We start from the raw sequence: 24,717 nt of genomic DNA on the forward strand, positions 1-24,717 counted from the left end.
ATCCATAAGGAAAGATGAAATGAAGGCTAACGCCTTTGATATGCAAGTTTGCTTACAAAACCGTATGGGTGGTTTGGTTTTTTTTTCACTGTGGTTCTCTTCAAAAGTACCAGCCAGCCTTTTCCAGCAGAGAGAAAAACCACTTCTTCATAACCTACCTAAATGTATTTAAGCAACAGTTATCAAAATGCCTCCACTTGTGAACCTGTATTGGATCTTTCTGAGTTACAGAAAATAAATGTCAATTAGATAATGTGAGAAAACAACACCTTTCTTCGACTTTGCCACGGTCTTTTTCACCGACCCCATTAGAGGACGGTTTTGGCTGGCAGACGAAGGTGTTGCTGATATTGCTCCTATCCTGTGACCATTTCTTTCTTGAAAGAAGAACTGGCACCACCTAAGTACCACACTACTCTACGGACGTAACTCCAGTTATCCCAAGTTTTCCTCTCTTCCCCAGCCACGACAATTTAACTTCCAATGCTCTGATTCAGGCCGCGCATCTTTCAGACCAGGCAATCCGTTTTAGATCTGTGTTTCTAAAGCATCCTTTATAATGGAGCCCGAAGCATGTTTTTAGCCAACACCACATTACTAAGCACTACTAAAACCGGTGGCAGGAGAAAACAGCAACGACAGAGGCTGTTTTCATCAAGCCTAAAGCCTTGTGCAAAATGCTGCGTCTTCGCACTGCAAAACCACTTAGTAAATACTACACAGCTTCACACCAAATTTAAACTTCAATGAATCCTTCATAAAAAAGTGGACTCCAAGTTCACACACTAACTTACTGATATTGTAATTCCTGCCTGAATGTTTCAAACCAAATCTCAATGTCATCAGATGTCTTCTATCTCCACTCAAACCCGAGACACGACTTTGAGGATTTGGGAATGGTGTAAGCATGGGCATGAATTCAAGGACCAGCTATAAGGGACACAGTCAGTTGAGACACAGTCATCAAACATTAAATATTTACTATTTGCCCTCAAGGTAAACCTCAAGGTTTGAAATTTTACTCATGTTTTCATTCCCTTTCCAGACCTCAACTTTCCTGGCTGTGTCTTCATGCTTAGGACTCACCGCCGTAGCAGAATCTATTAGTGGCAACTTGTATTTGTCAAAGCAATGTAACAAGCCTGATAATAAAATTACTCCATGTTTCACTCATGCAAAGCGAGTGGAAGTTGCACACCAAGGTCTTCTCTGTAGCTTCATCAAAACCACTCTGCAAGTTCTGGGAATAAATGAAAAATTTCATCCCACAGTAGCTAAACACAGAGTTTGAAGCCTCAGACAGCTTTCTTGCACACACTGCTATCGTTTTAGGAATTTTATCACGTCCGTTCAGTTCTAGACATGATAAATAAAAGGCTAAAACTCAACTATATGTAAGCCCTGTTGCCACTGTGACCTCCTCAAGTGCATCAGACCTCCACATTTCCTATTTTGTCATGTAGTTTTAACATTGGAGCTGGATCTCTGAATCGGAAAAAAACCACCCAGCAAACCTCACGGTCCTTCAGTCAGGATGGCTACAAACAGCTACAGCTCGAGATTCCCACCACGCTGCAGTGGTGTCACCATGGCCGGGAGGAGGAAATCCCCACGCACCCTTCAGCTGAAAGCTCGTGCGTTGGCAAACCACAACCTTGAGTGTGCAGAAATATATAAAAGAGCCTAAAATATGATGCCGAACTACATGCAGGCTATTAGAAAGGTAACTGCTGTTTATTGTCATTTCGATGCCCATCAGGCATTGTAAAAATAAGCCGGTTTAAGACCGAGCAATGAAACTAATGTAAAGAAACAGCACTTAGGCATCAAGTTAGCCTTTTCTACTAGCGATTAAGCAGTTGCCATGGAAATGAAGCTGATCCTGCCTGACCTATTTTTCTTATATGTGGTGGTCATCATGTGAAGAATTACTTCTTGCTGTGGTATTTTGCCTCGATAAATATCTAAACTTGAAATAAAAAGATCAGGTTTTTAAACTACTCAGCCATACACAACCCCCCATTTTTTTTCCATCAAGGCTACTGACTGCAAAAGTCCCAGCTATATTTATTTAACAGTCAATTTTTAAAGTACAGTTCACATTTTCAGACTTTATTTGAAATGTGAAGTCATAGGAAACACATGCCACTACTTTGAAGCCAAAGGTATTTAGAAGTGCTCATTATTGCAACAAAAAAAATGAGATTGAAAAAGGAAGACAGCAAGGTGATGCAAAAACACTACACACCATGAGCCTACTAGACAGCAAAACAAAGATGATGGGTACAACTCCTGTTAAGGAAGTGGCATTTTTTATTTAAGAGGTCTACCCAGCACTGGCTGAGTAACCAGCATACCCATGTCGGTCTTCTGCCACCGCTCTCCTCTGTGGCTGGGCATGGCAGTAGGGCGGGCTTTTCCCCTCATCTTGAACCAGCTCTACGTTAGTTCAGGGCTATCCGCTTGCTGCCAAATCGCATTGAATTCCACTCTGCCTAGTGCCAGCTGTCCAACCACGACACCAAAACACAAAGAGGCACCAACAAGTTCAAAACCGGCCCATGAGATTCCTCCTGAAATCCTTCCACAACAGTAACCTCAAACAAACATATACTTCGACATGCCTCTCTTGAGGACAGAGATCCCCGCCACCTCTCTGGTGACCTGTCCTGACCTGCACCATCTTTCCAGGAAAGGTATTTTCTCTCTTGTCCAGCCCAAACCTCCAACCTCAACTCATAGCCGTTGCTCCTTGTTTTACTACTTGCCAGCATCAAGAAGATTTTGACTCCGTACCTTTGAAACTGCCCCTGCAGCAGTGGGACACTGCTCTTAAATCCCCGCTTAACCCCCTCTGTGTCAATCTTAAGAGGTGTATCTGGAGTCCAAAACACATTGCTCCAGGTGTGGCCTCTCCAGCACCGAGCAGAGGGACTAAATGCTTACCCTGACCTGCCAGCTGTGCTCTTCCTAATGGACTAGTCATGATGACAGTATGCTGTGCTCCTACTTAACTTGGACCCCCAGAATGGCCCAGGTCCTTTTCTATAGACCCCCGATCCAGGCAGTCAGTCCCCAGCCTCTGTCGATGCATGGGGTTATTCCACCCCAGGAACAAAACCTCTACCCTGTACTCCATGTTGAGTTTCACAAGGTTGCTTTTGACCCAACAGACAAATTTCTAAAGGTCCCTTTCAAATGAAGGTGCTCTCTTTGGCTTGGCACCGACAGCCCCCTTCCCCTAATTTATCCCTGGATGCACACTTGCTGAAGAAGACTCTGTCCCACCAGCCAGGCTGTCAACGGAGACGTGGACTATCTGCCCCAGTATCAACCCCCACCGTACTCCACTTTTCACTGGCCCCAGCTAAACATCAAAGCCGTTAATTACCTCTCTCCAAGCCCGACAGTCCTGCCAACTTTCAACCCATCTAACCATCCCTGCATCCAGCCCATTCGTCCTCAGCTTCCAAATGACAACGCTGCAGGCAACAGCGTCAAAAGCCTTTCTAAACCCAAAACAAATGACATCCGCTGCTCTCCCCTCATCCTCGTAGTCATTTCAATGTGCAAGGAATCCATCACCGAGAGAGCAGAAATTTCTTCCATTACTTCTGAAATATTCCATCAACAAATTATTCAGCCCTAAAGCTGCATTTTTCATCAAATAAATGGTTTGCCAAAATGCTTTGCTTGGCATTGTGTATTTGCAGGCAAACTCAGATTTTTCATTAAGATCAAAAGACAGTTTGGATACACAGTTTTCAAACACGAAGCCTAAGATATCCTTCTAGCAATTAGTCTGTACTCAAACTTTTCCACCAGCTGTGGAAAAAAAGGCACTTTTTCTACTACTTTCTCTCCCTAACATTGCACATATTTTAAGCATTTCAATTTGCACGCAGATAAGCACGGCTTCCTTGGAGCCCACTAGTAATTCTCTAAAACTTTTGTTTTCACCGGAGACCTCAGCTGGTTTTCCAGTTACCAACTCAAGACAACGAACGGTTTTGCAAGGAGAAAAAGTACCAGCAAACGTAACCCAAAGGCATGACTGACCCCGGCCAGACCCAACGCTTGCATACGAGTGCTGGCAAGAGTGTTTCTCTGCCATGGATTTTCATGGATAATAAAACACCATCGGTGAGAAGCACTGGGATTCATTTAACATAACTGGGCCACTGCCTATTTAACTATCACTTTGGACCGAAAGAGAAAAAGCAGTAATAGCCTGACACTGATTTCTGGAAGGCACGTTGCATACAGAATAACTAATGAAGAACATCTAGGATGTTCCTTACAGCCCAGTTTTCAGTATCTATTGGTTTAGGGTGCAGGCTGAGAGACTGTTCAGTTCCATGCAAGCATCTCTAAACGTGCCTCATTTGGGCAAATACATTTATTAGCATCATCAAAGTACTCATCTTTGTTTGTAGATGAAAGTGCTTAATCAATTGTAATTGAAAATCCGTTAAATAATTTAAGGCACATAAAAATGTTATTTACTCCCAAGTCTTCTAACAAGCTGAGGGCTTCCATATGCGACCAAATATATTGCAGTGAAATTCAGGTATTTCTTCTCTGAAGAGGGCGGGGGGGAAGATACAGAAGCCAAACTTCAGCCTGTAACCTGTCAAGAAATGCTCAGGTTACTCACTCATTTGAAAAATTAACAACAATAAAGATAATAATCCTCCTTTCACATAGGAACTGATGTATATTAATATGTGATTATTAGCTGAGCGAAAGGAATTGAAGTTTGGAAGCCTCCAACTGCATTTCTACCAGTACATAAAAAGTTTCGGAGTGGCTGCCACCGAGGCGGCCAGTCTCACTTTGCCTGGTCAAAAAGCAAAATATTTTAAAGCAGGCACCTGGCACTGCCGAAATCCTTCTCCTGAGCATCGCTGAATGATTCCTTTGAGGACAGGAAACTGTCAGCTGCTTTGGTAGGTATCTATTTGTAATTTGAGCATGAAAATAGACACAAGAATAGGGACTGTCTGGGGCGATAACATGTTGGATAGGCGGATCAATGTTTTTTTATGAGAAATGTCAGACACAAGGATGAGCTCTGAAATGGCTGTGACTATCAAATGGCTGCACACTAACCAAGGGCTCCAAAACCAGCTTTGGGGCCCATGAGGGAACAGAGTTAAATGGGTCATGGGAAACTTATCCTTGAAAAACAAGGTTAAGAAACAGACCTGGATCGTCAAATCTATCATGTCGTCTTTGCTTTTCACCCAACAATGTGAATCTGCCTTGCTAAGACCTTGAGAGCACTCAGATGCAAAACGCACCTCCTCAGTCTACTGTGCTTGTGTTTTCCCTTTGATTTCCAACCCATTGATTAATGGATTAATAATCCCATACTAATCACTTAAAAGGAGCTGAAGGGCTTTGACCTCTTTGGATGGGAGCTCTGGACACTTGGCCCAATTCAGCCACCCTGGTCAAACCATGAGCGTGTTACGTTTGGGCACACAGGCAGCATGACAAACCGGGAACATCTGTGGCCATACAAGAAAGATAAATGGACAAGCATCGCATCCCTTGCTATTTTCAACATTGCCAGTAAACCGTATCAGTATTGTTTTATAAATGACGGAGTAAAGACTACTGCATTTTGCCTGGATAAAGGCCACAGGACTGAGTTTTCTGTGATTCCTTCTAAACTTTAAAACTAGTATCAATACTTGCATGACCCATTCTCAATGGCTATCAGTTCAATTACAAATAAGAGATTAGTAAATTGGAAAAGTCAGATAATAAACCGCGTACTCTGATTTCTGGTGCAACACAGGACTTAGGACTTTTTGAACTAATTGCTTAAAGCAGAACACAATTTTTAGAAAAATATTAAAACTTGATTTTGAAATGACTGATACAATCCATCATAATCTTTTTCATATTGTTTCAATAGTTAAGAATTACCTTTGCCATGACACCAGGCTTATTGCTGTCCTAGCTCAACTTCTGGCCACATCCTTCCTTCCTTTTTTTTTTTTTTTTTTTTAAGAGCCTTTTACTAAAGACTTTTCCCTGCAAAGACTCCTATCAACTGCGACCATGTTACTCTGTTGTCTTCTCTAGGTTAGACTAGATGTACTGAGCTCCTTGCGTTCCTCACTATCAGGCATCTTTTCCAACCCCATGCTCGCTCCCAGGGCTCTTCTCTCAACTCTGCGCAACGTACCTGCCTGTGTCCCTCCTGAATTACAGACAGCTGAGTTGGGCGAGACCTTGCAGCTGCAGCGAGCACACCATACGCAAGCTCATGCAACTGTCCTGGTTTCGACTGTCGGTTCGACGACTTCTTCAATCTTTTTTGGCCTAGCATTGCATTAGTTTCATTTCCAGCCACTGATGCAGACCCTCCAACCCTTTTCAAAGCTAGCTTTCAGCGCTTCATACCAGGTCAAGCTCCTCACAGGTGTCTGATTACAGAATGTCACTGCTTCCACACTTACCATCCAGATTCGTTTCCACAATAAAAGACCAGAAGAAAATTTCCCAAGGCTTCCTTCTCACAAACCCACTGCTTCTCACAATCCTATCATCATCTTTTACTATCTGAATCCCATTTCAGTTGCTATATATTTTGTCCAAGATCAACATCAGCCCATTTAATCAACAGCAGCCTGACATAAACTCTGTCTTCCACTTCTGGAACCTCTGAGCTGTTGCAAGGTTCATTAAAATCAGTGTTAATGACCAAAACCCCACCCTCAACAACTCTTAAAGTAATTCTTTGATGCAAGCTACCTAGACTTGTTGATTGTAAAATAACTAATTCTAATACCTGTTGAATTTCATCATCAACATACTGAACAGTTTGATTACTGTGTATTTCCATTTCCAATTCATTTTTCTTTCTTTAGACAGCATCACCATTTCCACGCCTTACAACCCAGAGTGGGACCAATATTACGACAACTATCAGTTTTTTTCCTCTTGCATGGCCTTTAGCCCTATTAGTTCTGTATTTTTTCTCGTATGCTTTTGCTTCTTTTATCACGTGTTGATACTTTACTTTTCTATAGTTCCTACTTCATCACAACCACCTTTCCTCAGATATTCCGAAAGACAGAGTCATTAATGTCACTATGCTTCAGCAGCTGCCTGTTGACTTAAGTATCTCCCAGCTATCACATTTCATCTCAATGCTGTTTCGTCATCTATCTACCTCTTCTACTCTTTTGGCATGGGGTCCCAAACCGGGACTGTCCCCAACTGGCCTCTTTGGACAGCTGAGTATCTCTGGGAGCCCACGGGTGGTTTTGGTTCAGGTTGGGCTGAACTGCCACCCTACACTGCTTCACCGGCATGCCACCAAACTGGGCAAGTATCAGGGGTATCTTCTAGTTCCCACGATGGCATCGGGGATATCTTCTATTTTACAAGATCAGAAACTGCCTCTTCCCATCTCTCTACAGCTTTGCAGAACGTCTCTCTACTTAATCCATCCACTACGAGTCACAACTGCTACTCATCGTTGGTCATCTTGAAACAAAACGTAAACGCGAAGCATAAACCGTGCTCTGAAAAACCTCCAAAATGTCTCATCTTCTGTAATTCATCACAATTCACCCATCTTTAATGCTTTAATACCAAGCATCACTGTTCAGCTCTATTCTGCCACAGTTAGGGTGTGAACGACTAACCTGGGCATTTTAAATAGTTCACAGATCAAAGGCCCAGAGATTATCACCATATAGCATCTGCAAAATAACAACCTAACAAGTCTTGCCCAGTTATTCTGGTCTGCCTCCTCAGCTCATCTCTTGTAAGGGAAACCTCAACAAAGCCATCCAAGGCTGTCCAGGATGTAGCTAACTGCTGCAGATCTTGACTCGGAGATCATGCTACCTTTCCAGAGTCCTAAATTTTAAATCACACTATAATGTGATCAGAATAAAATAACCTTAATATCTAATAATTTCATCTACTTCAATATTTGCAGTATAAACCCCAAATCTTAATGACTACATTTTAGCAAGCAATGGAAAACAATCTTCTTGGTGTATACATAGCCACAAACATCCATATATATTACAATAGAAAATGTTAATTTGGTAAGGACTAATTACTTCAAACAAACTCTAATACCTTAATATATCTCCAGTTATGCCTAATGTTCCGCATCGAGCTGCGAAGAGCTTGATTTCTTCGCTGCTGCAGAAAACACAAATGTTTAAGTCGTTTCTCAGCCTGGTTTGCTCTGGAGCTCAGAAAGCCGCTCTCCTCCGCACCATGACAGCAACTAATAGTTAGGCAGTGAGCCAGGATTGGTTTTCACCTGACACAAAATTACCGACAAAGAGTTTTCTTTCTCCAAACAGGCAGGATGTCGGCTGTACCCATCCCCGACGGCTCGGAAGCACCACTGTGACAACAGAGGACCACATTCTGGTCCCATTTGTATCAGGGTAAGACCACACTGACACTTGGTTTACCAATGATGACGTCCTGTTGATCGATCTTTACCTGAGATCACAATCTACAGGTGTTGAAAAGTAAAATGTGATTCTCATCATGGGAAGAAATGATAACTGATGACAAATAAAAAAAAGACAGCATTCACCCTAAAAAAAAAGGGGGAATTTGGAAATTAAAAAGTAAAAACAAACACCTTTATTTTTAAAGGCTAACAACCAAGAGAAAGAGTCCAAGATTTAATTCCTGACATCACCTTGCCTTCTTCATTAATCAGCAGCTATGTTAAAGCAGGGGGCTAAACCACTCCAGAAATACAAGCGTCCCTAGAGCTCTAGCCTGCATATAACCCTGCAAGAACACGTACAAAACATCACCAAGAAAAGCTCTGCTGTTAACTGATCATACAGAACGGATTAATTTATTGATAGTCGCAGCCTTATTCTGGCTTGTCGTCAGTTTTTCGCTGTCTCTGCCTTCCCCGCAGACACCGACCCCCTTGCCAGTTTGCTTCCCACAGCTCCTAGGCTGGTCATCTTCAGCAAGTTTTACAAAAGAGAAGCACAGCCCATCCTTGCACCTACCTCCAGCAAAACTGCAATAAAACCATTTTGGAGCTGCTGTTGGACAGTGTTTCAAATTCGTTTTTTTCTTAAAAGAATGAATGAGACACTCCATCGGTCTTCCTGAGAGCATCTGCTTTGTGAGGCTCGCCATACAACGAATAAGGGTATTTTGACTGATCTGAATCATGAATTTCTTTGCTTTTCAACCGCTGATTGTTTTTTTCTGCTCATTTAAAAAAACAATTTCTCTCTTCCAACTTAGATGGCGGGATTGCTGACTCAACTGAATTCTTTTGTTGTTGTTGTTGTGTTTTACCCCTGCAACAGTGAGTCTTTATGCTTTATCCTTCCTGCTTTCTACGCAAGGTTACAAAGCTTCATCGCTACTACCTTTTAACATTTAGCAGTGAAGTAACTGTCTTTCTCTTTTCTTTCTATGCAAATAACCTTGAAGAGCCCAAATGGCTACTTGTGGACCTGCAGAACAGATTTTACCTGGACCATGTTGACTTGGAAGCACTACAATAGAATAACCTATAAGGAGAAGGCAGCGATTTAAACCAAAATAAGATCTTGTGCCTACTGAGATGATGAGTGCATCTTTGAAGGTGTTTTTGCTCGCTGACAGAGTCACTATGGGGGGAAAAAGGACATATCTGGCTTTGTTCTCCTTTGAAATGTAAAGACGTTATCTCACATAGCACAGCAATCCTACCAGCAAATTAGATTTTACCTCACCAAGAAAACTCCGAGTTGAATGAAAAAAAAACGGGCAAAGAAAGTCAAATGCTTCAAAATCCTCACCATCCACAGACATCTTATTACCGCTACCACCTGTGGCCTCTGTCGCACAGCCCGCTGTTTCCATTTCTGCACCCCCTGGTCCCTGCGACTGGCCGTTTCCCACTAGACATATTAATTCATCATTTCTGCAAAGCCCTAAATTGCCCCATGGATGGATGGTAGGAGCAAAGTCACTGTCGGTCACCTGCCTTGGGTAAATTATTTACTGCCAAATTGCAGATCGACAGCAGTGGCAAAAGGGAAATCAAAGCACGCCCCATTGAGACTCGCCGCGACTCCCTCTTCGGTGTGCAAAGGCTTAGGTCTGTGCAAAGAGGGTAGGTTTAGATCGGACTAAAGAAGAAATGTTCTACGATGAGGGTGCTGAGGCACTGGGACAGGTTGCCCAGAGAAGCTGTGGATGCCCTGGAAGTGTCTAAGGTCAGGCTGGATGGGGCTTTGAGCAACCTGGTCTAGTGGAAGGTGTCCCTGCCACAGCAGGGGTTGGACTAGATGATCATCAAAGGTCCCTTCCGACCCAAACCCTTCTACGAGTCTAAGATTCAGTGACATTAAAACAAGATACAGACTTATTCCCATTTGTATTAATCCACATTTCAAATAGAGCTGACACCAAGACCACTGCCATCTTCAAGACAGTCCAGGGGCTGCTGTCTTCAACCCCCTTAATGCACTTAATCAGGTTACTGCAGCTGCCTTGATTGAAATGCTCCCACAATAAAAAAAATAGCAATTATTCCTCCCCCTTCCTCATGCTCTGAATCAACAGGAACATGAGACTTTTGCCTTCTTTTCACTTCTCCTCCCTTTTCCTTGTGGTGCATTGCCTCTAATAAAGCTTTTCCTTAGATTAAAACATGCTTGGTCAATATGAAACTTCTGTCATTTAAAAAATATCTGCCCTAGCCCCCTTCATATGCATTAACAGCATTCACAAGGGATTACAGAGGCTAGATTGTGGGTCCTGAAATAATTCATTACAAAAAGTATTTTAAAAAAATCTTAACCTGGCCTTCTCTCCACCCAAAGATGAGAAAGACTATTTTTCTTGTTAAAGGGCAAAAGAAAATCGACAGTTTGATACCGTGGCGCATCATTTCAGTTCTGCTTCAGCGCCTGCCTGTGCACCCTGGTGCGGTGAAACCACCTCCTCACGCTCAGTCACCTGCAAACAGAAACTTCCTTCGAGATATCCTCAAGTGTCCCCAGCACAAACTGAATTTAAAGCAATGTGGTAAAAACCAAACAGACCAGACAGACAAGATTTTGTGCAATTTCCAAAGCCTAAACACGGCTTTTTTTTCCACGCAAGGCTACTGAAATACCACAAAACCTGTATTGCAGGCTGTCTTCATACTTTATGCATGAGCCCGAGAGGTGCAAGGACCTCCTGAGAGCTCCTGTGGGCACCTTGGGTATCTTCACCGTCTGCAGCCTTTCACTCAGCTTCTCGCATAAAGCCACCCCTGAATCCTTCCCACGCCTGCCCAAGGAAATACAACAGCCTTTTCCTTCTTTCTACCTTTAGACCACACCTAGTTTGCTTCCTGACATCTTATTTACTCTCCGGTTTGCATCCTGGAGGCTGCTGCCGTCCTCTCCTGCTGTGGTAACTCATTAACGCTCTTCCCCACCGTGTCTGCCTCAGCTGCCCACCCGTCTCCAACCCGCTATTGCTCCCTCTTGCTTTTATCTGGGGGGGCTCGGTGATCCTTGGCAGCCCATTAGCTGCACTTTGTTGACACACGCACAGATTCGTGGCAGTTCGCATGAATTACAGCCTGGGATGTGGCTCTCTGTGCACTCTAGTTTGTCATTAACACTGAGAAATCCAAGCTGAGAAACACAAAGCTAGTGGTGGTATGCGTGGCTTTCTAAAATGTCCGTTTTCCCCAGCGCTCGCTGTAACACCCAACTTATCTAACCAAAATGCAGAAGATTTAACACATGATTTATCTAACCAGACTTTAGAAGACTAAAGTTTCAGTCTTGCAAACCCTCTCAAGTCATCTTAGCCTTCCCCACTAAAGCTCCAGGTATAACTCAGTGTAGCTCCTCACGGCGTGGTGAGTTTAACATGACCTTCAGAGAGTCAGGGGCTAAGCTGTACTTCCATCTCATCTTAAAGAAAAAAACCAAAACAACTGAAAGGGACAGTATACAGAAATTTTTTTGATTTGTTGCATACAAGTACAAATTCATTCTTCATTTTGAGGATCAGTGAGGAGTCCTATAACACCATTAAACCTTCCTGCACTAACTGTGCTCAAAGTTGAGTTGATTTTCTGCCCGCTTGATCATCCCTCTTGCCTATCCTTTTGCTCACAATCATGAAAACAGGGTAATTTTAACCCTCACTGTGGACTCAAGGTGGCTGTAGGCCTCAGCCAAGAATGAACTAGGTGGACGTCTACTCTGAAAGAGTCCCCATTGTTTCCAGGTGCCCACTTCAAAGCCGGCCCTTCTTGTGATGTGGAAACATTCCATCCGCTCATGCTTTCCAGCTAAAATTGCCACATAATAGACATGCTCTAATGCAGATCAGTCATTCAATCTTCCCGCTCTTAGCAGACCTGTGGGGTTCACGCGGCGTGAGGCGACAGAACAGTGCATCTTCAGAGAGAAAGGAAGATACTACTTGACAGCTCTCCAAACTGGAGTAAAATTGTGGGTGGCATACGATCCGCCCCGCTTGAGTTATACTAACAGGAAAGAGAGGGCTGAAAAATGTCACGTGTGAATGCTTCAGAAGAAAGAAACGATTCGGAGCTTCCTACAGACAGGAGTCAGAAAGCCAGTTCAGCTGCAAAGCAGTCAAATTCTGTATCTATTACCCCTCCCTGGTTTTACTCTTTCCTGGGCTTCTTCTTATGGTCAGTATGGGGCACGGTAGAGGAAGGTGAGCTGATTTTCAAGTTTTGTCATCTCATCTACAGCTCTTGGGAGATGCTGTTTGGATGTTTCTGGCCTTCCCAGCTCCATCCAGCAGATCATAATCGGTACATAAGCTTTCTTGTCACTGTATCAATAGCACAGTTCATGGATCTCACGTTTGATCTGGTGTTCGTCAGCCTGGACAGCAACAGTGAAAGTAAAAGCGGGGTAACTTGACAGAATTCTTGGTTGCCTCTGAGGTCAGATGGAACCTGATCATGATGTAACAGTCCAGCTTGTTCCCCCTACAGACACTCCTTGGACTGTCTTTGAAAATTTGGACATCCTGAAGGTGGGTGACGGCCAGATCTTGTGGTTGTGAACACCCTTCAAGACAACGCTCTTGGCCTTCAAAGTCTTGGACTGCACACCTGTCCTCGTGGGGATGGTCCTCTCCATTTTGGCTTTGAGCAACATCTTGGCATGAAAAGGACGCCGGTCTAGATGGGGTCCTGGTTTGAACCAGTACCTCTATTCATATATTTAGCTTTGCATTAAGAATAGATGCATTTATTTGCCTTATAGAAATAAATTCCCTTTTCCTCTTTCTCTGCTATCCCCTCTGTTTGCTTTGTCTACATTCCAGTACTCCACAAAAGTTGTCGTCTTTAAGCCAAAACCCGTTTTGCAGATTTAGTCAGCTGAAACAATCTTAATGTACATACTTCACCAACTCACCATCGATCTCCACCTCTCTTTTTCCAAAGTCTCTTCTCCCTTTGCCTCACTCTCTTAATTTCTCTCCCACTTCTATCCAGTATAATTTCACCCTAAGATGCACTTCGGGAAACATTTCATGCGAAACCGCAGGCAATCTTTCAAAGACAGTCATTTAATAAAGCTTCACACATTTTTGTATTTGCTTTCCTCTCACTGACAAACGACTCGCATGAAATGCAAAACCTTCACTCTAAAATCATTACGCTACTCACATCGACCAATTTCAGTACGCATTGCCACAATTAAATACGTGGCTACACACAAAAAACTTCACGACCCTAATTCCCCACGCAGATAAGCCGTGGGTGCATAAACTCCCATTTCTTAGACATAACCAGCTCAGTTCTGCCGTGTCTGCCCAGATCAAAACTTCCCACTTAAGCCAATTTGGAGTTGGATAAAACTGTCAACGAGACTCAAGATCAAGCCAAAGCGCTACAACAAAATGTTAAAAAGGCTGAAGAGTGAGCATTTCTTCAGCCAGATGAAAGGTTTTGACATTAAGTTAAAAGCTTGGGCTAACAAGATACTTTAATTTTCTTTCTACTAGCACTACTGAATTTTTATTTCTAAGATTGAAGATCGTGTGTGTATGTGTGAACTTCCTTTAAGTTTCCACTTCTAAAGCTAGATCCTGCCTCCGAGGCGACACAGACATCATTTGTTCTCTTGATCTGTTCCAGGGTCTTGGATGAATCAAAGTTTACACGGTGGACCGGAACATGAAGCCTCTTTTTATGGAACATTTAGGAAGGTTTTTTTTGTAAAAAAAAAATACAATATTTACTCTTCCAAGGCATTCTGGTCTTTAAACTTTTATGATTTAGCAGGAAATTATTACACTTGCCACAGCATAAGGCTTTTTCCCATCTTTTATTTCCTGGACAAATTTATTTCATAAATAGCTGTTTCCTTAACTGAAATATTCTGATCTTGCTTAAATAGAATTATTTTTAGTACAGGCTTGAGAAGGAAATCATTCTAACGTTGTAACAATGAACACTGCAGTGAGACGTACAGTAGACTTTAACACAGCTGTAACCTCCACTGCAGAATGATGCTCTTTCTTGCTTGTATAAGGGCAAATATATTCAATGATATATAGAAAGCACCAAGTTGGGTAAAAACTAAAGAAATGTTCAGCAAAAAACCTATACCATAAGGAGTTACTAAATCTACAGCCCAATATTATATTTTAACTTTTTACTGTTAGCTGCACTACAAACTAGCTTGATCTAGCATTGATTTAGGCACATAATGAGCTACCGAAAATTTGTGTTTCAAAGGGAATCATTGCTATGATTTGTCATTCAGCATATACACAGGGATCAAAAAACACTCTGGATTTTCCATCCCTCACTTGAAGCAGATGCTGCTAGGGAATTAGGCCATCTTTTGATCACTTCAAGGATCATCCTTTGACTTTACAAGCAACAGAAAGGGATACACAGACCGGTTCCTCATAAATACGGTGAAAAAGAGGATGTTCAACTTGCTCCTTTCTCCAGTATATTGCAGTTGATTTATGTAAGTCAGAAGAGTTATCTCAAGTTTTATAAGCCCATGAAAACTACACACTACTACTCCTCGGAGCAAACCGGGTGACAGCCTTCTGGCCCAGGACCTATCGACAAAGTAGATGTGGATTTCTTGACCAGGAAATGTACTTTTTACGGTTTTCTTATGGCGTTCAGATGAAAGGCCTGGACTATACATGCTCTGGACATAAAAGGGTGAAACTAAGAAAACAGTAACTGACCTGTGTCATCAATATGTTCCTTCTGTGGAAAAACACGGCAAAACCACAACACTGGCGGAAGGGGTAATATTTCACATAATGCCTACAAGGAGCCCCAGGGACACCAGTGCTCAGACTGCATCTATTTTCAGCAAGATGAATGAGCAGATACGAATACTCTCATTTCACCCCCAAAAGCTGCATTTCTATTGTATTTTGTTCGTAGATGAAACTACGTTATTGAAGAGAATGACCGTTATGTTGTTGTGACTAATGACAAGATTAGACAGGGCAACTTTTTGAGAGCACTGCAAGCAGAAAATAATGCTTTCCATCCCCACTGACTTTTCTGTGAACAGGTACCATTTAAACCTTTGTTTCTATTCCGTTTGATTTCTTAACAAGAGCATTTTCATTCACTTATTAATTAGGAAAGAAAAAAAAAAAGAACACAGAATAAGGTCAACAATTGACATACTCCATGTTTTCAAGACTTAACCTATTTTTTCCTTAAAAAGATTTAGAAGGAAAGCATCCTTAAAAATGAGCATTTAATGTAATAAATGGAATTTATGTTGAGCTTGAGACAGCTATTGATGCACAGAAGACACAATGGGTAGGCACCATTTTGTAATGACCTTCCCACAGCTATCCGCCCCATCCTACAATTGTTGCGTAGGAAGAAATCTTTTCCTAAGTTCAAACTGTAAGATTTAAAGAAAAAAAAAATTTGCTTGCCTTAGGTCTTTCTAACGAGCGTTAATACGTGGCTCGACACACTGTAATAGGCTATGTCCAAGAAGCTCAGACACAGTGTGAGAAAACGCTTCTTGGTTTCCTCCTCACAATATTTGCTTTAAAATTAAAGCTGGGCAGGCTCTGTGGAACCCGCATCCAAATTAATCTTGACAATCTTCTAGAAAATCTTTATTAAAGCTCAAAGCTTAAGAGCTTAATGTGTGCATAGTTTCTGCTTTGAACCAGCCAGAGGCTCTAACCCCCAGAACTGATCTTATATTCATTTTTTGGTTTCATTCACCGGCACACAAGAAAGGCCAATGCTTGTTAACGTTTGAATTTATGATTTTTTAAATCCTTTCAGTATGGCAACAGGTTTTGTTTTCTCTCCTGAGTCTGCTTGTTAATAACCATAAACTGAGACACCTGGAAAAAGCCAGACTTTGGTGACTACGCTTTCATGTCATCCCTGAGCAGCAGAACATCTCCATGGAGCTCCTGGTCCTCTCCAGGGAAACACCTTGTCCTCATCAGACGCCGTGCTACCTGGCTAATTATTTTAGTTTTATTATTTTTTTATTATTATTTTTATTCATGACTGAAAATAATCACAGGTGAAACTCCAGGCCACAAGGAGAGGCCAAGAGGTGGGATGTCAACCCAGCCAAGGACCAGTGTAGCAAGTTGGGCAGGTCGCTGCTCCCAGATCCGAGCAGCTAACGGTGCCCCAGCTTCAATTAATTCCTCACCCGTGGTCCTGGCTGAGCCGCGGTACAGCCACACTCGTGCCCAGGGTATCGGGCCCGTGGGATCACCTGCTTGGCTCCACTTGTCCTGCCCCATCCCTAAAGCCTTGCCTGGAGATCACAGCACTGTGGTCACCCTGTGGGACAGCCCCATTTTGTGACTCCCTGACAGTATCATCACAGAGATTTAGTTAGTATATATATATTTATGTATCATTTTTTCTCTATATATTTTATATATGATATATTAAATAATAGCTATTTATATTTATTATATTATAGTATTTTTTCTACATCCCTTTTTCCTCCCATACTAACTGGAGAAAAACTAATTAGAAGTTGAATGAATACAGGCTACTCCTAGAGTTTATGTTACTGAATGCCCAAATGAATGTACTGTGCACGTTTTTCCAATTTTAGAAGTCTTGTGTTTGAAAACACATAAAAAAGCAGGTCAGAAACAAAAGCAGATCAAGCACGTGACACGGCAGGGTGAAAATTAGCATGGACACATTAGGGAGACCTGTTATCTGTCATCTGATATGGCTGTGTGGGATTAATTTTTCATCCAAAACATCCTTTTTAAGGGGTCTATCATTACTCAGGTCACTAGTTTGCAAACTGTAAGATCTTCTAGATCTTACAACAGCGCTCTTCCCCAAAAACCTCTCTCTGGAAAAAAGAAGCAACTTCTGGAAACGAAGCAATAATTGCTAAAACATTTCCCTACGTTGAAAATTAGCCGCATCCAAAATAAAAAAAAAGAAAGCAATCAAGTACAGCTTCCCCCTCGAGAGAGGTGAAAAGGAGCCCAAATCTGAAGGATTTTGGTCACATCCCCATCCACCATCAAGAGAAATCATCTCTCGGGTATCATTTTACCCCTCGCACTGCTTCTGCACAGCGAGGGGTTGTCGGTTCAGGGGGGAAATGATGCAGCGGGGAATGTTTTGAGCGGGGACAAGCCTGTTGTAGTGAAGCCTTCGTAATGATGGGATTACTTACAGCGTCACACTGACTTGGGTGATTTTTTTCTCTAGGATTCGGTGACATTACGCGTCTATGTGGGATTGCTTTGCTGACATGAAACATAGCCCGTTCCTCACTGCTGTGGCACACTGAAATTATTGGGATACTAGACATCGCTTTGGCAAGGAGCTTTGTTCCAGTTTGAGATGGCAGCACGAACCGAAAGAAAGTTTGAAAGAGTCAAATTTAAGGAGTCAAAGACTTGGCTTTCTTGTTACTCCTCTAACCCATATTTTACTGCAACCTACAAGTTTCTCTAGAAACTTGCTTTTTACCTCTAGAAGCACAAGAACACACTTTGGATGGACTTGCTTCTTTCTACAGCAGTTTACAAACCAGATTTTTCCCTAGGGAAGATGTGGTTTGTTTGTTTGTTTTTTTTTAAATGGGTATTTTCTTTAGTAAGGTAAGCTTCGAATGACTCATATTAAAGCTTTTTCTCTTGCACCTCGGCTGCATGACTATTTGCCAATGAATAACTCACAACGGGAACGAAACTAAACCGCAGCAAGACTCCCTCCTGGGGCTCGCCCTCCTTTCGGCTGGAGGATACAGCTTACAGATGGTTAAACAGCAAATTAAAAAAAAAAAAAAAAAGAGATGAGAAGGAAACAAATCAAATACTGCACTCACAAAAAAGTCAAAAGATGAGGACGGCAGTTTCACTGTATTTTTTGATAAAGTAAACAAGTGTCATACCTTTTTAAAAATTCCATATACTCAGTATGCTTGATGAGGCCTGTCCTCATCATTATTGTTTGAAAACATTGCCGATCAATAGCCCAAAGTTTCACATTTACGAGAGCTGGAAAAAACAAGACAAGGGGAAAATGTAATTAGCAAAATGTCAAAATTTGAAAAACCTGTTGTGAACTGCAGAGGAAAACGAATTCATTCATGAGAAAGCATGAAAATGGGTACACACTTCAAAACAGTAACATAAAACTCATCCACTGGACAATGGACTAAGCATGCACTGAAATGATCTGAAATATCCTCCATTTTAGCTGTAGTACACGGGCTTTTGGAAAGATCACCTAAAAGCAACTGTGAGATGAGAAGAAATCAATGCAGGCTGAAAGCAAGCAAGAACTAGGGGGTCAGTTCATCGTAACCTGGCACACATCATTGCCTATGACACCGAGTGATTTGGGGGAAATTTTTAGCGCATTATGCGGTTTCCAAGACAGCAAAATTCATTAAGGTTTCATCCTACTCCCAAACTAGATGACAAATTTCTCCTTGATCTCGAGAGATTTTCCAGAACCGAGTCCTGTTATATCCTAATAACTGAACACCTCCCAATTCCGGAAGTTTTGAGTAATTTTTTTCCAACTTGACTTTTCAGGTCTCTGATAAATTCCAAGACTTCAATGTTACACACCATACGCTACATCATATACTTCAGAAGCAAAGGCTCGGTGTAAAAACAAGCATAACATTACCATTGCATAAAGTACAGATGCTCAAAGAAAACAGGATCATGTGAATTGGATGCGCAGAACCCCAAATGGTCCAGATTTTCATCTCTGATGTGGCTTAGGCATTTGCATTAACTATAAATGCTTGCATACGTACAGTTTGTAATAGAGCTTCTCCTCAGAGAAGCAGTTTAATTAAACAAAACTACTCTGAAGACCTCTGCGCTTGTATTAATTATTTTTTCAGAGAGTAATTGCAATAAATTTCATCCCCATATCCCATTCCACTACAGGAAACAGACATGAGCAAAAAGACTTTCAGCAAAATATTTACAAATATTCTCACCAATAAAAATCCAAGAAATGACTTTGCTTTTATTTCCTGGTCCTTTAGTTCACAAACACCCTGGTTAATGAGTTTTTATCCCTAACCACATCTGCAGGATGCAAAACCTTCAAAGTGCAAATTCAAATTTTTCTTCTCAAATCGCATTGCAGAACTAAATGAACGCATCCCATCATTTAAAGCCTCTTCTCATTTTCAAGACAGAAATTCCTTTTTCAGAAGCTTTTTTAGTTTTATAATCAAACTGATGGGAAAGAATAACCTATAGCTTTAGTATGAGAGATTTCTGTTAAAAAAAAAAAAGTCTTTCACTCTTTTCAGAGTGGAAGAGACAATTCATATGAATGGGATTCTCTATTTTTCTGGCTTTTTACTGTCTTCTGGAAAATAGGGGTTTTAATTGATTTTTAGATGAGCTCTATAATAGAGGAAGAAATGAATATTATTCAATGGGGGTGTGGGGGGGGACACGACTCACTGAAAAGGACAGTCTCCTGCTGTACTGGCTGGTGATGATGAGGGTTGGTATCAAGTCAGTAACAACTCAGAAAAATCCCAGTAAATTCACTAAGAGCAGGAAAATGCTACCTTGTAAAGTAGGTGCTTTCTATCTAGGTGAACAAATGTAGGTGATTTCAGCCAGCCTGGCCATTTCAGGATGGTTTGTATTCAGCGTGATGTACGATTGTCAGACAAGGTAAAAAGGTGACTTGCTTAGTCATGAATGGTAAAAACACTGATAATTGAATATTTTAAAAAAACATGTGGTGAATGTGAAAATAATGAATGAAATAGCGGTTGGGGTTGGTTTTTTTTTGATTGGACTAAAATATCCAACAGCATCCCAGTGGCCTATCACAAACATGTACCATGAACACATCTTATTAGTTCATCAGAAGTATTTTTTCCAAAGTACAGCCATCCTTTAGAGTAAAATTCAAGTTTTCACCTATATTTCTTTCATACAGTCTTTGTAGCAAAGGCATGAGTGTTAAGCTGACACCACTAGCTGAGTAAGCTCAGAAGAGAGCAAATACTTAAATTCATCTTTTTTTTCTATTGTCTCATGTTACTCTGAAAGACAGGGCATCCTTCCTATAAATAATTCTGTCTGCTGCTGCTTCCCAATGTATTTTAACAGAATCATCATCTTCGATCGGCACCTGGGACCAAATTCCTGTTGGAGTCCGTCACAGCCTTCAAGATCATGGCCTCCGAACGGCAGAGTCCCCATCCTTGGCCTGTCGGATGCGTTTATAGGCTGTACCTCATTATGCCTTAAATCAGTGACTGATGGCAATCAGCTAACTCTTATTTTTCATGTACGTAGCGAACGATGAACGTACTCAGTGGATTTTCCTTCCCGCAATGGGTTCAGCTATAGCTGCAAAGATACCACCTATCTCTGAGGTCCACATGGGTACCACGGAGCCGGAGAAGTGGTGAACATTTACTCATTCTCCTCTGATCCCCAGATGCTTTACGAAGCACTACATCGTATTTGATATCAATCCCCAAAGACCACAAAGAGTTGCTGCTGCATGGCCCACGCTAGGTATGTTCTCACTCGGGTCTCTTAATGCACTTAGGTAAATGGCAGACGTAATTTAGTACCTCTCGAGCAAAATGAAGATCCATTTATTGCTGCTAGAAATTGTTCTGTTAAAACAAATCTCTGCAGCTGGCAATCTTCAGGGGAGCACAGGACCAGAGGCTTACTTAACGAGCCTAGAACAAATCACATTCCCCTGAAGGTATCCCCTAGTAACCCAAGTTATATATACATACAACTATTTTTATACGTATGAATATATATATAAAATCACATATATACACACACTTATATATAATTATTTATAATTTAATATATAGTAGATGTAATACAATTATATAATAAATTTCATTATATGATTTTTTTATATATATCCCCAATTATACACGCAGCTGTGTACTAGCTAACTGTACGAACAAGCACCATGCAGCTCAGGAAAAGTTAAGTGCAGACAATGCACTTCTGCACTGCTAATTATAATCACTACTCATACTTTATATGCACATTTATCCTGCCTAATGATAAACAGATGTTTTAATACTGGCTAATCACAGTAGAGCTTTAAATGTCAATACGACCCTTATAATCATGCGTGAGCATCATCTCCTGTTACGCTTAAAATCCTCTGTAAATGTGTTAGAGGGTTACTGAAGGAACAATACAAATTCTGTAAGATTTGACGATATTAACAACTTCAAAGAGATAGACTTATGAGTGCCCTGAGATGAAAAATATGTATATGGGACGTATACCACAAAGTCTATTCTGCCATGAATAACCGAGTCATAACAGATCGAGACAGAGGTGACGCAGAGATTTTCTTGTTCGTCCCTCTGCAAAGAGCATGTGCTGGATGTTGGAGGTAAAATTTTCTGTGAAGCTTGATTTCAGGAGAATATCTTATTCTCTGACTGCAAGAACTACAACCATAAAGGAATATGATAAATAACATCATGAAAACAGATGTGTGTACATATACCTGTAATGGGAGTTTCCTAAGACTACCCAATAATATAAAATATTATACTGCAATCAAAGCAGCTGAGCTGGAGTTACAATACAATTAAAGTTTATTGCCTCTTTTACATATTTTTTCATACTAAAATGTTATAGCTGGGGTTTCGTTTTATCTTTGTAACAGCACATAACGCAATCAGTGATCATCCTAGAAGCCACCAAGATTTTGGCTGGCACACAAAAAAAAGTAGCAACGCTGTTAAGGCAGCAACATGCATGCTCACAAACTAAGGTATATTATAAAAATATATATTTGTCATAAACACTCCTCCTTCCTCGGATCGGAGACACGGATAAAAATAGGGATGCCCAGGACTAGGACCTTTAAATGACTGTTTAGACGGTATCACCTTAGGAGCCACAGCTCTCCAGGTGAGGCTATCGGACGATGCTGGGCAGCCTGCAGTCGCTGCAGAATATTTTAATTGCGTGTTAGAGATGAGCAATCCCATCAAAACAAGGATTCGGTGCAAGCTCCTGACAAAGGCGCTAGATAATTAGAAAAACATGGTTAAAGCACTGAGAGGTTAAATTAACTCAGCAAAGGCACAACTTCTTATGCTTTCCGGGAAGATTTCCTTTGAGAAACGGATTCATCTGAATCCGACAGTCCAGATCAAAGTGATGCAGTGCAAGGGCTGAAACCAAAGCAAAATGCTCCTGGATAACCAGGGAAGAGCAGTAAGAGCTGAAGCAAAACAATCGGGATTTCATGGGTCAAAACTGGACAGGGGTGGACATATTATCATTAAAGTTTAAATCTGAAGTGTTCATCGTGGTCAATGCTCAGTTTCTGATAACAAGTGGACTGAAATCATTTCAATCGTTTCAGAGTTAGACCCCTCTCTACGTGAAAAGCAGTGATTTAAGCAAATAAACAATTTCAATAAACAATTTCAATAAACTTCTCTTTCCCAAAACAAGAAGTTTTTTTCCAAAAAAAGAACTTTTCTTCCTATTCATTTACCTGGGCAACCTATGAAAATACATCCCATTTTAAACAGGTGAAAATACTTCCCCTGGGATACGGAGACCCCAACACAGCCCAAAGCTTGGGCTACGTCCTGGCTGGTTTATCCAGGTCCACGGGCTCGCTCATGTGCCAGGAGGTCTCTGAGCATCAAGGAAAGCAAGATAGAGCTATTTTCTCTGGTTGCAAAGGATCATATGGGCGTATCCTTCATGATGCAGCACAAACCTGATGGATTCAGCAGCTTAGATCCTCTCTGAGTGTGTTCCCCCCTATCCAAGGCAGGGCACAATTTCAGGGTGATGCAAAGGAGGAAAACTACAAGCAGATTTTTAGGTCATAACCAGTCTCGAGCTGAACCCGCAGATCTTCCCACCACCCGATGGGATTTTACCACCGGCGCGTGCACAGCCGCAGTCTCCGCGGGGCCACCCCGGTGTCTTGCACCGCTGGGTCGGAGCCGGAGGGACGCCGGGGACAGCAGATGGGCACAGGACGCGGCGCCGAGGAGAAGGCGGCCAGAAGGCTGCCCTTCTCCTGCTCGGCTTTGCACTCTTAAAAGACATTTGCAACATTTTGGCTTCGATATGTCTCTTTCTGAAACCATAGCACCATGTTTTAAACTGCAATTTTTATTTATCTGGTCTTTACTGTATATACTGCTATCAGTTACACAGTATTATTTTGGTGTCAGTAGCGGTAGAATACGTATTTCCATAAAGATTAGAGAAAGACATCAGATTTTCTCCATTTATTGCACTAAATAGGGACTATGCATTATTGATCCTCTCCAAGGCTTAATTCTCTTAGTTTTTTTATACTTGTCGTCGTGTCCTCAGCCTGCTGAAGGACAAAGTTTTTGCTCTTTTGCTTCTTTTCTACTCGTGGACCCAACAGCTGAAAAGCCTGAACTTCAGGCTCAGATCCAAGCTACTCCTTTTCTCTGTATCACATGCAAAAGCAGTGAAACGGGGGAAACTGCAAAGTTTTAAGTGAAAAAAGTATTTACAAAAGAGCAATATTAGTATTATTTATGTGTTATATAATATTACTTATTATATGTTAATATAGCTGGGGAAGTCCTTCAGGCGCAGTTGCTACGATGCACCCGAAAATCAAGCATCATTTTGCGTAGCATTATTGCAAAACCATCTTCCCAACACAGATTTTAAGCACGGGTTGCTTTTCTGCAAAGCCAGGTCAATCACAAACCGTCCTTTTAATCACAGCCAGCGCAGCAAAGCTTTATCAGTAAAACATTAAAAGAGGCTTTAAATCCTTAAAATCAGAGCAACCACCAGAACAGTGCCCAGATAGGTGTATTATTTCAAAATGAAATGCAATACTCATACAGCCCTGCAATCCTTTAGCATCTCTCCAAGTTTTTAGAGGCTCAGTGAAGCCTTTCCAAGTTTTTCAAGGATCACCGAGTGAATCATCCTCAGCTCAAGCGCTCGCTGGCGGTGCTATTGGACCTGAAACTTTTTATTGCCTTGCACTGTAAGCCAGAATTCATCACCTCGCTTTTGCTTTTAGGCTATTTTATTCAAATAACTGTTTATCTGCCCAGGAAAGCCTCAGGCAAAGAAACAGCGGCATCTTCGTGTCCTTAGGGCCTTTCTAGCAGCAACGATATGTAAAATTTCCACTCACATTGAACCATCCTTCCACTTGGGTTTGATTTTGCAGGGATTATT

General features: G+C 41.6%; 1 protein-coding gene across 3 annotated transcripts in view; it reads right to left on the reverse strand.

Annotated features, from left to right (window-relative positions):
* PRKG1 (protein kinase cGMP-dependent 1) overlaps nt 1–24,717 on the reverse strand; it is a 523,526-nt gene that overhangs the window by 185,898 nt on the left and 312,911 nt on the right. For all 3 annotated transcript variants that reach the window (XM_050898610.1, XM_050898609.1, XM_050898611.1), the window contains one exon: nt 18,414–18,519. In XM_050898610.1, coding sequence (XP_050754567.1) covers nt 18,414–18,519 — 106 coding nt within the window. The remainder of the gene's footprint in view (nt 1–18,413; nt 18,520–24,717) is intronic.

This window comes from Gymnogyps californianus, chromosome 6 (genome assembly GCF_018139145.2).
Source record: "Gymnogyps californianus isolate 813 chromosome 6, ASM1813914v2, whole genome shotgun sequence".
Classification (NCBI taxonomy): domain Eukaryota; kingdom Metazoa; phylum Chordata; class Aves; order Accipitriformes; family Cathartidae; genus Gymnogyps; species Gymnogyps californianus.